A 14,279-nucleotide genomic window follows, 5' to 3' on the forward strand; every position below is an offset into this window, starting at 1 on the left:
AAAGCATTCATTACTGGTAGCAGTTTTACCTCGAGTTTTTCAGAATTAATGATAAAACTTATCTAGTGGTTGCTGTAACCCATTTCTGAGGCACTTCCATGGAGGCCATGGGGCCGCTGGGCTGGGACCCCTGGAGCGTAGGCAGTGAAGATGCCCCGGGAATGGTGTCCTGATGGGGACCTCACACTCAGTGGCATCCTGACAAGGAATCCAGCCTGGGGACATTTCCCACAGCACCTCCCAGCCTTAGTGATTTCAGCAGAGGTGATGCTCCTGCAAACATGCAGCATCACTTTCAGACTTCAACCCTGAAACACTGGGGTGAATGAAAAATACTTTGCCCTGGCTTCTTGTAGGCAGAATCTGACCTTCAAGTGCCTGAGATGGGGAGAGGTGCTGTGGGAAACCTCCCCGTGCTTGGGTGGCAGCAATGTGTGCAAGAGCCTCAAAGCCCTTCATTGCCTCTTGGGCATCCAAACCCCTTGGGAAGCTCAGCCTTGTGCTCTGAGCCTCCTTGGCTGAGCAGAAGCCGGTGGCTTTCCTGTGTCACCTCCTGCCTGAGCATCCCAGAGAGACAGCTCCAGGGTTGGTGTCTCCAGTCAGGGCATCTCTTTACCAGTATCTGTAGCAAGATGGATGGTTAACACTGGCAAAGGAGAGCTCAGGGAGCTGACTTTAGTCAAGTGATGGAGTAGGAAGGAAAAGTGCAAGGAAAGGAAGAAGGAAGGGCAGGGGAGAGGAGTGGGAAGAGTGGGGGTAGCACCCAGCACAGCAAAAGTGGGGGCTCAGAGATAAGGACAAATACAGGTGGGCTGAGGTACATGTGAGGTACACTCGCTTGCCATCACCAAGAGCTCTGGATGCTGCAGGGTCAAAGGCAGAAGGGAATGTGAGAGGTGGGGTGTCACTTCTGTGGTCATGGAGGTACTCTTAGAAGTCCACCCCAACAGCTTGTTTGTTCTCTGGGTGAGACAACCACCTCTGAGGTCCCACTCAGGGCCCATCTCACCTGGGGGCAGGCAGGCAATGGTGATCCCTGCCTCTTTTCTGCCTCTCTTAGAAGTCCATTATCTTGGAAAACACAAATCTTTCCAGGCTGGCCACAAGTTCAACTGTCCTCTCTTGGGAGCCTGATCTAGGAGTGGCTTTCAGGTCTCAGGAGGTCTCTCCAGGGCTGTGTTAGTGAGGGACAATATCTCTTCTCTCACTGCCCATTTAGGAGAGATGGTGTGAGAGCAGCCCAGAGCAGCACAGCCCAAGGGGAGGTGCCAGGTGAGCATCAGTGTGCAGGAGGCAGTGACAGGAACACGTATGGTGGCACAGGAGGGAGAGAGCAGTCGGAGAGGTTTAGGGAATGGTTTGGGACAGAAGTTGCAGAAGGGAGATGAGCCAGATTGAGAGCAGGGAAAATGGGACATAAGGGCACCTGTGAGCCAGAGGAGAGTCCCTATCAGAGGCTGTGCTCTGCCAGGACAGTGTTTGTGGGACATCTGTGACAAATCCCCAGCCAGGGATATGAGCAGGAGCACCCCAAGGAAAGCAGGGAAGGCCGGCAGAGGAAAACGAGGTGTATGTCACCCATCCAACCAGCTCACAGCCCAGCATGGCTGGTAACTGTCAGTAACCCCTAAACAGCACTAAAGGATGCATTTGCTATTGTACAGCAAGGACCTGCTGCTGCTCTGCTGGGCACTAACAGCAATAACACAACTCCTGCCTCCCCTGCTCTGGCACAAGCCAGTACCCATCTTTCTCTTCACCATCTCAGTCTTAAAATGCCTCCCATGACATCAGCTCCGGCGAAGAGCTGGCCAGCAAAACCAGGACATCCTCTCTGCTCCTCATGCCACAGCCCACCCACACATCTTGTCTGAGCCCCAGCAGTAACACCCAGCATCCACGGGTGTTGTGTCAAATCCAGGGCAGAAAAACCACAAGCTGGTTATGTTTGGTACGTAAAGTGTGTAACCACTGGACCCAGAGTGCTGATGGCTGGTGCTGGCAGGGCTGCAGGCCTTTTACTAAGCTCTGTAAGAAGAGTTTGATCAGAAGCACTGGAGTTTTGGAGATTTTCTGTTCCCACCCCTTGCTGTGAATGATGTTTTATCCAAGCAAACAAGTAACAGAAGCTGTTCCCAGGGAAGGCAGCACACGCCAAGGCTTTGTGAGCTCCAGCGTAAAGCACACAGGAATATTTTGGGAAAGACAATTCAAATTAACTCAACCCCAAACTCTGCCATATGCAGTCAAGTGGCCAGTGCTGGCTCAGTGCGCTTTCACCGCTCTCCAGCCTGGATTCAGGTAACCCATTCCCAGCTTTGCCAGCTGGGAGGCCCAAACCCCCTCTTGCAGCTCCAGCAGGTCCTAGCACGTTGGTGATAACCAGCAGCTGGTGCCCCATGGGGAAAAAAGGGAGAAAAAGCAGAGGAAATGTTGCAACACAGAGCCTCTTCTTTCATTTTCTTTGGCATATTGTGTGTCTAAAGCTTCATCTCAGCTGCTGTTGCTGACATTCCCTCCCTCACACGAGTGCCATGAGGATTCACTGACAAATGCTGGAAAGAGCCTTTGGAAGATGAAATACTTCCAGTGTTAAACACTACTATTTCTCCCACTTGATGGCCGCATATAGATTTTGTCTCCAGAACGCCTGCCAAATCATTACTCACTGCTGGCTTCTGCATCCTCCGAAGCCTTTCCTGACAGATGTGCCTTCCGCAGGCAATCTTTTGCCCTGTGCTTTTTCTAAACACCAGCAATTCTTGCAGCAGTTGCCTAAAAAGTACCTTGAAATACATCGCCTGCTTTCAAAAGCCTTTTCTTAACAGCCCCTTGTGCTTTGCAATTGCCATGCTCTGAATCCAGACCCTTGGAGACCTAGAGCTGTGTTTCATTTGCAGTCACCACACAGCAGGGATGTTGCAACTGGTACAACTGCATCAGAAATCATACCAGGGCATGGAGGATAGATTTTAAAAGCACAAAGTTGAAACAGCTATGTATAAACCCTGCTGCCCTTCAAAGCTAATCTGGGAATTTGCAAAAAAAAAAGCTCTTTTTGGGATGCAGAAGGTTTTTAATGACTCAGGTCTCTGTTCCAGCAGCAGAAGCATCCGAGGGGTGTCAGCATTGAAAATAGCATTAGCAACTCATGATGAGCTTCAGAGAGCAGCAAAAAGAAAGAAGGAAGCTCCCCCTTGGCTTGCTCGGTAGTGAATGAGAGGGTCAGGTATGGAGCCATGAGACCACAAAAATGCAAATAGCTTCTTTATTTAAACAATAATTTCAACGAAGTAGAGAAACCCATACAAGGAAAGTCTTGCAGAGCTGCAGGGCTGAGCTGCAGAGCTCCTTAGGAGGATGCAGTAGCTGGGCTGGTTGGGAGAACGAGCAATAACCACGCACTGGGAAAGCACACACTAAAATACAGCCCCAGACTGCCACGGGCACTTTTTAATCTTGCATACAGAACTCGCACACACTCTGGTTGTCACAGGGGGCCGGAGGAGCCCAGCGGAGCAGCAGGACAGCAGGAATGCTCAGCGTGGCCATCTGGCCCTGCCGTCTGCGAGCGCAGAGTGTCCCTGCTGCCCCCGCCCTCCTGCCGGGTCTGGATGGTCACATTCCCACTGCCTGCCCAGAAACACTTCCAACTACATCTCTCTCAGGAGTTTTGTACCGGAATTAGCTTCTTGCCTTCAGCTGGCTTTCCTGGATGGCCAGCCAGCCTGGCCCTCTGTGGAGGGGAGAGCATCCTCAGGAGGAGCCTGCCATGCCTCCTCTGTTGATGGGACTTTGTTTCACGAGACACTAAAAGTATTAATGAGGGCAGTCTTTAATGTATATTAAAATGTATCTGGCATGTTTAATCTATGATGGCATGAGCCCAGTGCTTGCCTGCAAGGGAACAGACCTTGTTCTCAGTCCAGGAGTGCAATCTCCAAGAGGTCAGGATGTGACATAGAAGATGTCCTTTTGCCAGAAGGTCCCCACGTGCCCAGCCTTACTGTGCAGCTCAACAAGGCAGACATCCCCCCTGAGGGATTTTGCAGTCAATGCTAGGAAAGAGACCAACCCTGCACTGTTAGTTTGTGTGACATGTCCCAAGCTTTTTGTGGTCACAAAGTCTCCTGGAGCCAGGGAGAGTTGCTGAGTTCCTGAGAAGAAGCTGACCATCTGTCAGGTCAATTAGAGAAGCTCAGTGCTAGTGTGCTTGGGTATTTCCGTGGGCCAGGGTTGTCTTCAGGCTTACCACCAAAAACTCTACAACCATTTCCAAGGAGACTAAAACACTCATTAGTGATCTGACACTGGAGATGTCAAGGTCAGTAGAGATGGTGCTACTGAGCATCACCCTGAGCACCCAGACGCATCACTCACATCCCCAGTGCACACATGAGAAAGCAGAGACATGGTCCAAGTGGCACAAAATTGCAGACCACGGTCTTGCCTCTACCTCCCTGCAGGAAAGAGCAGGCAAACACACCCCAAGGCTCCCTGAGACTTGAGGGTACTGTGTCATTTCTGAGCTCCAGCACCAACACGAGGTAATTGACACTGACAGATATAGGTACATGACCTATATAGTTATACTGAGAATATGGCTGTGGGAAGGGACTTTGCACAGGACCACTCATGCCCCAACCAGCAGCCTGTGAGATCTTTTTTTTGTGTGCAAACACAAGCAAGTGCAACTCTTAAACGCCAATGCCTTAGTGAGAGGAGGACCAAAGCCTCCAGCTGGCACCCTGCAGGCAGACAGAAAGGGAGCTGGATTGAAGAAATAGCCCCATCTCCTCAAAAGGGCAGCTCTGTTCATGGACACTGAGTGCAGAGTAAGCACAGGGAGGAGAGACCAGGAGAAGAGGTAGAGGGGCTGGGAGCCAGCTGGATGCTCACTGCCCCAGGCCTTCTTCTACCCAGTGTCTTGGAAATTAATGTCAAGACCCAGTCCTGACTGTAGTGTGGGCAAGCAGCTCCAGAGCTAAAGCCCCTGCTCCAGGTGGGGAGAAGAGATCATGGCAGGTAAAACACCATTTTCAGCAGTGCCTGAGTCTCACCAGCTTTTCCAGTGCTGGAAGAACTTGGTGGTGCTGGGCAAGCAAAGAGGGTTGTTTAAACACCAGCTCTTGCCCTGTTAAATAGCCTAGGTCCCTAATTTGTGGTCCTTAGCCCTATTCCCCCACCTCCTTTTTCCCCACTTCATCTTGACAAGGGAAGAGTGACCATCACCCTGTCTCTGGGCTCCCCACTCCCCACCACATTTCCCAAAGGATCACTGGAGGCCATCACCATTTTCCTTTTGCTGGTTTCCCGCTGAATCATTTCTCCTGCATGTTTGATGGCCCAAACTGTATTAACTGTAATTTTGTACGAAGAGTGACTGTCCATTGGTTTAATAGAGCATTAGTTATTGTAATAATTTATTGGCTGTTGGTAATGTATTTATTAGTTACAAAATGTTAATAAAGTGCCAGCTCTTTTCTAGTGTGAGAGTGGTTTTATTGTGTCTCCCTTGAGCGCACCCAGCTTCTCAAACTTGTTATTTAACCCTATGGCTCCTCCACAAACACTTGCACAAGACACAGCACCAGCTGTCTGCCATAGCCTCATCCACCTGGAAAAAAGGAATTGGAAAAGGATATAACCAAAAGATATTTCATTTTATGTAAGTATTTGGCAGGATTTTTTTTTCCTTTGCTCACCAGAGGCAGCAGCAGGGCAGAGCATCCTTGCTGCCCCATTGCTTCCTCCATCGCTTTGTTTACAAATCCTTTACAAGTCACAAGTTTTGCTTTTCCACTGTCTCTTTGTGTGAGCACAGAGTCATAAGACCCATTGCTGGTTCAATTCAGTAAATGGTGTGTTCTCCTCCTTGCTTTAGCACAGAACATGGAGCATTCTTTTATGTTTAAACTAAAGATCTTCCATTATTTGGGGCATAAAAATAGAAGTAAGGAACATGAAGAAACCAAGAGAAAATTTTCTATAAACCTCAGCAAAGGAAAATGAACCATTGCTCTTATTGACTTCACCAACTTCCAGCGATGTGGCTTCAGCTGGACTCATCCTCAAACACAAATTCCCACATGGCCCATCCTATGAATCCAACAGAAACACAGGCCAGCCTTGAAAACAGCACATGGCTGAGAGGGGAAGGATTTTGCTTTGTGTATTGCTATTGGGGATTTTTTAAACTTCCTCCAGGACACCATCCTGCTTGGATCTTCTGCACAGCTGTCCAGGACCCAGAAGTCATCAGGGTTATTTTGCCTGAATGGGGATTCCTGTTTCCCTGGGCAGAAGCTTTATTTCAGCTGCTCTTCCACCAACAGCATCACTTCTTTATTTAAATATAATACATATTATAGGACAACACCTGAGATGATCAAGGAAAAAGCCCATCCTGATACTCTCCATGAAAATCTCAAGACCCAGCAAATTTTGCAACAACCACAAGTCAAGAAGAACCACATCCTTTTGTGGCAGTTTCTGGTTTCCCTGTGAATAAGGCCTTTTTTTTATTTCAAGATAACGATCAAATTGAAGTCCCAAGGCTTTAGAAAGCGCCTGCTTGGCATCCCCAGCTACTCTTTGTCAAGGAACCGACAGTGCAATCGCAAAGCCTTTCAAGATGTAATCAGACAGCTGCTAAATTTTGCATGCAAAAGCTACCGTTGAAGTGGAGCTAATAAAATGACTCACTAATAAAACATTCATGGAAAACTCCAAAATGTGTAATTGGGTCATCATTTCATTAGCAAACACGTGTTCTTGCAAATCTTCGGCGAGTCCAGAGCCCCCTTTGCTGTGCCTCCAGAAAAGGGGGCTGTGGGAGGATGTTGTGGGGGGATCTTTGCTGCAGGAGCGTTCCCCGCTGGCTGCTGAGCCCCCAGAGCACAGCTTTCCGTGAGATTTCCACAAGGCTTTTGTGAACAGCTGTGTCCCCACATGAGCTTCAGGCAGTCGAACCAGAATTGGGGGGCTCAGCCCCCAGAGGGGCTTACAGGGAGGGGCAGCAACTTCAGACTTCACCAAGCCCTGGGTTTGCACCAAAAGCTTTGCAAGTTCAAGTAGAAACAAGGTGGGCACAAACAATGAAAGGGACTCGTGGACTTCCTGAAACACCCCCCAAAGCTGTTAGTGGACTAGCAGGGAGTGACTTTCTGGTGATTCTAAGAGCAAGTTAATGATGGAGAAAATGTCTGAGAGCTCCTGGAGAGCCAGATCTGTTCTGTCCTGTGGCATCTTCACACAGTGCATGCACCTGCATGGGAACACCCTGCTCTGTGGGGCCCTGTGGCAGCCAGTGGGGCACAGGACAACCTCACCTCACCTCCTCTATTCTGCTGTCTGCTCTCCACTTCTTAAAAAACTTCAGCAGCATAGGGGGGAAATGGCTTTTTATGGGTTTTGGCCACATGTAAATGGGGGGGGGGGGGGGAGAAGGAAAAAACCCCAACAAAACTACAGCTGTTAGAAATTTACCCTTATGCTCCTACCAAAGCCTTTCCAAACTTAAAATCTCCCTGGAGCAATCTGCAAGCCCAGAACACTCACAAGAGCTGGCAGAGGCACCTGTACTGGTTACCTCCATGGGATTTCTTAGGAGCAACCCAGTCACCACTGGTATTTTCAAAGCTGTGCTGAAGATTTTTCCAGGGACAGGACCTGCTCCTACCTCTGGGCAATTCCTTGGCACTGGTCTTGCTACAGTGGCACCACTCAGTGCCAAGTACCCTTCCAGGTAGGTCCATAGGACCACCCTGGGATGGCCAAAGCCCCCTCCATCCCAGTCCCTATGCCCAGTGTGTCCAAGCTGCTGGCTGATGCTGTCTGTCCACCCTTTATTTGGGCTCTCCAAAGGATTCTTCAGGGGCACCCAGTCCCTGAAGAGAGACAGAGCCCCTTCCCTACTCCTTTGGTGAGGCAGGAGAGGAGCAAATTAACTTTTTCCTGTTCTTCCTTGAGGTTGCAAGTGTCTGCCCTGCCAGACTGGCCCCACAGGGATGTGGGGGGAGAATCAGCTGCAGCCCCACACCTGCCCTGACCTCCAGCCCAAGAGGAGGGCAATACCCCATTTCCCCCACCTTTGTAACCAACTCACATTTACCACTGTCTTACTATAGAGATTTTGTTTTGCTTTCTAACTTTCAATTCACAGAAATATTCTCCTCTCCTCTAACTCTGTCTTTGCCTTCCTCTCTCCCCTCTCCTCCCTCTGTGCTCCCCTTTGCAGAACCGCATGCACGAATCTCTCATGCTCTTCGACTCCATCTGTAACAACAAATTCTTCATCGATACCTCCATCATTCTCTTCCTCAACAAGAAAGACCTATTTGCTGAGAAGATCAAGAAGTCACCTCTGACCATCTGCTTCCCAGAGTACACAGGTAGGTGCCAGGGCCGACACAGCACAGCCACAGGCCCACCCTGCACCACCAGGGCTGGGGGGACAGAGGGGACAGAGTGCCTTTAGAAGGGGGCAAAAGCACTGCCCACCTTCACGAGCTGTGATGCAGCTCCAGCACCCCACTCATGGGCTGGGGTTGTGTCCTGGGTGGGGCAGTTCTTGAGGCAAAGGTGCACAAGCAGCTGGTGGGACAGAGAGGGGGTCCAGACAAATGGAGATGAGCTGAAATGAGCCTGGGCACAGGGAGCTGTGGAAAGAAGAAGCCTTGGCAGGAGCTGAGTGGCCACCACTGGAGCCATCCTGTTTGCTGGTGGTTCCTGAGAAGCTCCTGCAAGAGGAGCCAAGACACGTGGTCCTCCAGGCTGCATCCTCCCAGGAGTGCCTTCATGCTGGGTATGGCTGGAGGAGAAAAGAGCCCCTTTACAACAGGAATCTGTGGAACCACAAGAGAATCATCCATTTTGTAGTGAAACCAACATGGCCTAGAGAAAAGGATAAATAACCAAGAAGATGGGCAAGGATAGATACTCTGGATTTCTCTAAGGGAAAGAAAAAAAGCCCATTTAAATTCAGACTCCAGCATCCCCTACAGATACTGAGATATCTCTGAACTATTCCACCTATCCTGGATGCCAAACTCTGGGGACAAGGGAGTCCCCCAGCAAGATGGCACCCATTCCCCTACAGCATAAGTGCACCACCGTTTCCACCAGAGGCATTTAGGCTTCTCCGCCATGAAGGGACCAGCACTTTTCTCACAACCACCTGGTAGAGCAAACCAGACTATCCCATGTGCAGCTGTATGGCACAGCCAGGCTACCCTGTGGAGAGGCACAGCCCGGTGGCACCTGCCCACCTTCCCTCTCCTTCAGCCACCCACTGCATCAGGAACAAGGGGAACCAGCAAGCTGGAAAAGGAAAATAAATCTCCAGATAATAGCAGCTCTTGCAAAGGCGATTTCAGGGGCATAACTCAGCTTTGTGGCTTCCCACGAGGGGCCAGCACAGCCTCTCTCGCTGCCCTAAGCAGCTTAATGCAATAACGCGCATTTTTCGGCTCAAACATCTGGCGCCTCTCCAGCCCACCTTCCCAAAGCAAACCTCCCCGTCACCGAGCCCACAGGCAACACGTGTGTCCCCAGACGGCTCCTAGAACACCACCGCCCCTCGCCCACTCCAGTGCCCAGGGTGAGACCCCCACCCACCCCAGGTGGGGCACAGAGGAGCTCAGCCCCACCAAGGGGGTACAGCCAGCGTCCATGGGTGACGCTGGGGTGGCCACCAACTCCCTCGGCCATCCCTCCCCCTGCCTGCCTGGCCGGGGGGCCACCAGGCCCCCCGGCCTTCTCCCCCCCCGGCGATGGGCGCTGTCGGGGCGCGCCGCGGGGACTCACCGGTGCTGCCACGGGGAAATCCCTCAGGCACAGCCCGGCCGGGCGCAGCTGGGGAACCCTGCCCTTCCTGCAGGGAAAAAGGGGAGAGTGCGGAGCGGGCAAAGCAGCAGCACCTGGGGAAGTAGGAGCCCTCGACGGGGCCCAGGTGTGATGTGTTTTAGGGGGAAATGGGGCAGAGGGGGAGCAAAAGGGTAGTGGGGGTGGAAAGGAGGGAGATGGGAGAGAAAAGGGTTAAATGGACCCTGAAGGGGGCGGTTAAAATAAATAGGTTTGCCTGTTTCTGTTATAATTAAAGCACTTGGCATGCAGCATGGGGCCGGGTGTGGCGGGGGGTGGTGGCCCTCAGCCCTGACAGCCCCGCTCTGCACCCCCGCCTGTGCCCGCAGGTCCCAACACCTACGAGGACGCGGCCGCCTACATCCAAGCACAATTCGAGAGCAAAAACCGCTCCCCCAACAAGGAGATTTACTGCCACATGACGTGTGCCACAGACACGAACAACATCCAGGTGGTTTTTGACGCCGTCACCGACATCATCATTGCCAACAACCTGCGGGGCTGTGGCTTGTACTGACCCCCCCCGGCGCACAGCGACTGCTTGGGTGGCGATCCCGGCGCCAGGAGAGAAAAGAAACATAAAAATAACAAAAAAACCCACAAAAACCAACAACCCCAACGCAACCACACCCAGACACACACAGACACACACATGCGCGGGGGAAAAAAAAAAAAAAAAGAAACGAAAAAACAGATTGATGGAGAGAAAAAAAAATTGTCATCATAATCATGCAAGTTGGTAAATAAAAAGGCATAAGGAAAAATTATATATATACGTATATATATATATAAAAAAAATCCACACCCACCTTTTTAGTTTGTTTTTTTGAACCCCTTTTCCCCATCAGGCTCCTCACTCCGGCCCCCGGTGTCCCAGCCTGGGGACACCCCGGGGGCCAGGGGGGCTCTGCCCGACCCCACCATCCCAACAGCTCCCCCGGTATCGGGCAGGGAGGGGGGGAAAGGGCATTGCCCGGGGTCACCCTGGGCAGGGGCTTCTCTTCCCGGCAGTTATTTGACCATGGGCTGCTATTTTCTAATGATGATTATTAAAATTCATTATTGTGGGTTGGCTTTTTAAAATTATTATTATTTTGGTTAATATTTTTTTTTCCAGCATGGGCAAGGCCGGGCTGCCCCTGCCTGCTCCCGGCCACACTGCCACCTTCAGAAACAAAAAAAGGTTTTTGGTTTTTTTGTTTGGTCGGGTTTTTTTTAAAGAAGGAGGGAAAAAATTGAAAACTGCCCCCGGCCACATGTCACAGCTAAAAAGGGAAACAACGACAGCAACAAGCAGGTCTCCTCCCATTTACCACCCTGGCTGTTTGGGGGGAAGGCTGCAGTGGGGGCATCCTCCTTCTGCTCCCTTCCCAGGGTTTCAGGGGGGTTAGGTCAGATGTTTTGAATTCCCACACCAATTCAGGCCAAAGCCCTCACCAGACAGAGCCGGTGGGTTTTTCCGATTTTTTCCCTCCCTCCTGGTTTAACAACTCCCTGCTCCTGGTCACTGCTCACTCTCCAGGTCCATATCCAAAAGCACAGCTTGGCCCCCCCCCAACCAGAGTCCCCCCTCACCTCCCCTTCAGGGCCAACCAGGGACATCAGGGAGGGCTATACAGATATATATATTTTATTTTATTTTTTGTTTAGAGTATTTTTTTTGTTTTCGTTTTGTTTTTATTAATTATTTTTAACTCTTTCCAGTGAATGCTTTTTTGTGCTGCTTTTCCCCTCTCCTGCCCCAGTCCTCTCTCCCTTTTAGTGAATGGTGTTTTCTCTCTCATGTGGGGATGTTTGTGCTGCAAAATAAGTAAAAAGGAAAAAAAAAAGAAAAAAAACTTTAAAAAGCAAACTTAAAAAAAAGCAAGAATGAAAATAATTTAAAAATTTTAAAAAACACACACAAAACCACAAAAAATAATTAAAAAAATAAAAAAAAAAACAACAACAAAAATCGAATGTAGTGTTTACATGGAAGCCACCGTTTTCATGACCAATCCCTTGTCATTTCTACTTTGATTAGTAACCAGACGTCTTCACGGTTTCACTTTTACGAGTTACCTTTGCTGAAGAAGAGCAGTCACACCTGTTCAAAAGAAAATGAATAAATAAAGAGGAAACTTAAAAAAAGATATTATATATATATATATATAAAAAGCGCCAGGTCTTTCTAAGCCTTTCTATTACCAATCAGTGAGGTTTCTGTGATATATTACACACTGCCAATCTCTTTCTCTGACTAATGGAAAAATTCATGTGTAGCTCAATAAAGAGAATGTTTGTCTGTACCCTGGGCTCTCCCCTCCCACGCCTCCGCCTCCTTCTTTCCCCCCGCGCCCGCCTGCCTCCTTCCAAAGGGAGGAAGAAAAAATACCAAAAATCGCATTTGGGGGGATTTGCTGCTGGTAGCAGAGGGAGAAGGGAACTATGGATTGGTGTAACTACTGATTGTAAATTCTGGGAAAGCAGTGTGTGGAAGGGCTTTGGTGCTTCAGAACATCACTGTGAGCAAAAGGCCCCCCCAAAGACCTCCCCAGGCAAGAAAATATTTTTATTTCTTTGGGGAGTGCAAAGCTAATCAACAGGGTGAGTCCTTCATTTGTGGCAACATCACAAATCTCACAATATTAAAGCTTTTCCCCTTAAGATATAGAGGAAGGTTCTTCAAGAAAGTTGAGGTTTTCTCCCTGATGCTCAAGCGATTCTGGGTTTGTTTGGATTTTTTGGGGGTTGGGGGTTTTCTCCACAGTTTGGGTTTTTCCTGCATTCTCCCTCGTCCCAGGTTCCCAGCTCCTGTGCATGCCAGCTCTGGGCACCGTGACCACAGGTGGGACACTTGGAGAGACCCCGGCCCTGGGCACAGCGCCGGCACTGCCGGGCACGGGGCTGGGGCTGGGCACCACATTTGACATCCCCTCCCGTACCACGGGAACGCTTCCAAACCCCGCGGCACCGCCCGGGGATGGAGCCATAGAGAAGGTGACCCAAGCATCCAGGACCCCCCTGTGCTACCCCTGGCGTGTCCCCTGCCCAGCCCCGAGGAGGGAAGGGTGGGTGGCAGAGACTCCAGCATGCAGCAGCAGCTCCTGACCAACACGGCCTTTCCAAGGTTCCTGCTGTTTACAGGGACCAGAGGCGTATGCTGGCACTGCGAAAGTCGATCAGGCCTCTCCTCAGATGACCTCCCTTTCCAGGGAGGCAGAGCCAGCCAAGAGGCCACCACTGGTCCTGTGCTCCTCTGCACAAACCAGCCTTTCATGGCTCAAGTAGGTCATTGTGCAGCGCTGCCGCAGGCAAAGGTGCCATCCAGCGGCTGGCCAGGGTCCGCTCCTCAGGTCCGCTTCTCAGGGAGAAAAGTCAGCAACAGAAGTCCGGAAAGAACATCCCCAGTCTCTGAAACACCCCCACCCTCCCTGGTGGAGCTCCAGGAACCTTCCTCTTCTCACGGACACCGGGAAGCTCCTTCTCTTATCTCTGCTGCAGCCCGAGGAACTGCAAGACCTCTGGCAGGGACAGGCTCATGGCACCCTCTCCTTCCCCACGGATCTGCTGCTGGCAGAAGAACTGGATTCCGCAGCAGGGTCCTGCAGCAGGCAGGGAGGGCTGGGGAGAGCTGCTTTGCCGGTATCTTCCCAGGCACCTTTTTTGCAGCAGTGAAATTGAGGGGGGCAGGATGTCACAGCTCCCAGAGCACCAGGACGAGGAGGAGGTGGCTCATGCACCGCTGGTGTTGCCAGCCAAGCCCTGGGGAACCAGGAACTCCTCAGCTTCTGTGTCTGAGGAGCAGGCAGGAAACTGCTCCAGGGCAGAGCACTCCTGCCCTGAAGGTGGGTGGGCTGGGAGAGAACAGGCCAAAGTTGTGGGCATTGCCCACAGACAGGTCAAAATCCATCCTGGCTGCAGGCAGCCCCTCTGCCGAGAGGGAGCTGGGATCATTCTGCCTCATCATGTACAAAGTGCCTCATCAGGTAAAACATCTCCCAGAAATGCAGCAAGGAGGAGGAACTCATGGATACCCAGAGCCCTCGAGGATTTCTGTGCTGTTTTCTGCACTCTCAGAGGAACATCGACTCTGCTGCCTGGATCACAACCCAAACTCTGCATTGCTCACACGAACAATAGCTCTCATCTGTCCACACACTGCCAGACAGCTCAAAACCCACCTGATTTTCAGTCCCTTGAGACACTGTTTCTCTGTCATTTCCCTGTTCACAGCACAGCCAAATTCCAGTAGGAATTACTACCCTGCAACCAGAGTCTTGGGAGAATGTTCCCAAACCCAGTGTCAGGTGCTTGTGCTCCCTCTCATCGGATAGAAAGGGGGAACCGACAGGGACCAAAGTGCAGATGCCCCATTTACAGACCAAACACACACCAGGAACATGAGAAATCACACTACAGAAATTTACAAACAA

General features: G+C 50.8%; 1 protein-coding gene across 1 annotated transcript in view; it reads left to right on the plus strand.

Moving 5' to 3' along the window:
- The window catches only part of GNAO1 (G protein subunit alpha o1), a gene marked incomplete at both ends in the record, with an annotated part of 143,441 nt that extends 133,060 nt beyond the window's left edge, over positions 1-10,381 (plus strand). The window contains 2 exons of the mRNA XM_082289766.1: positions 8,240-8,393; positions 10,194-10,381. Of these exons, the coding sequence (XP_082145892.1) occupies positions 8,240-8,393; positions 10,194-10,381 (342 nt within the window). The remainder of the gene's footprint in view (positions 1-8,239; positions 8,394-10,193) is intronic.
- Positions 10,382-14,279: the final 3,898 nt, after the last annotated feature.

The sequence above is a fragment of the Coloeus monedula genome (genome assembly GCF_965178545.1).
Source record: "Coloeus monedula genome assembly, chromosome: 13".
Lineage (NCBI taxonomy): Eukaryota > Metazoa > Chordata > Aves > Passeriformes > Corvidae > Coloeus > Coloeus monedula.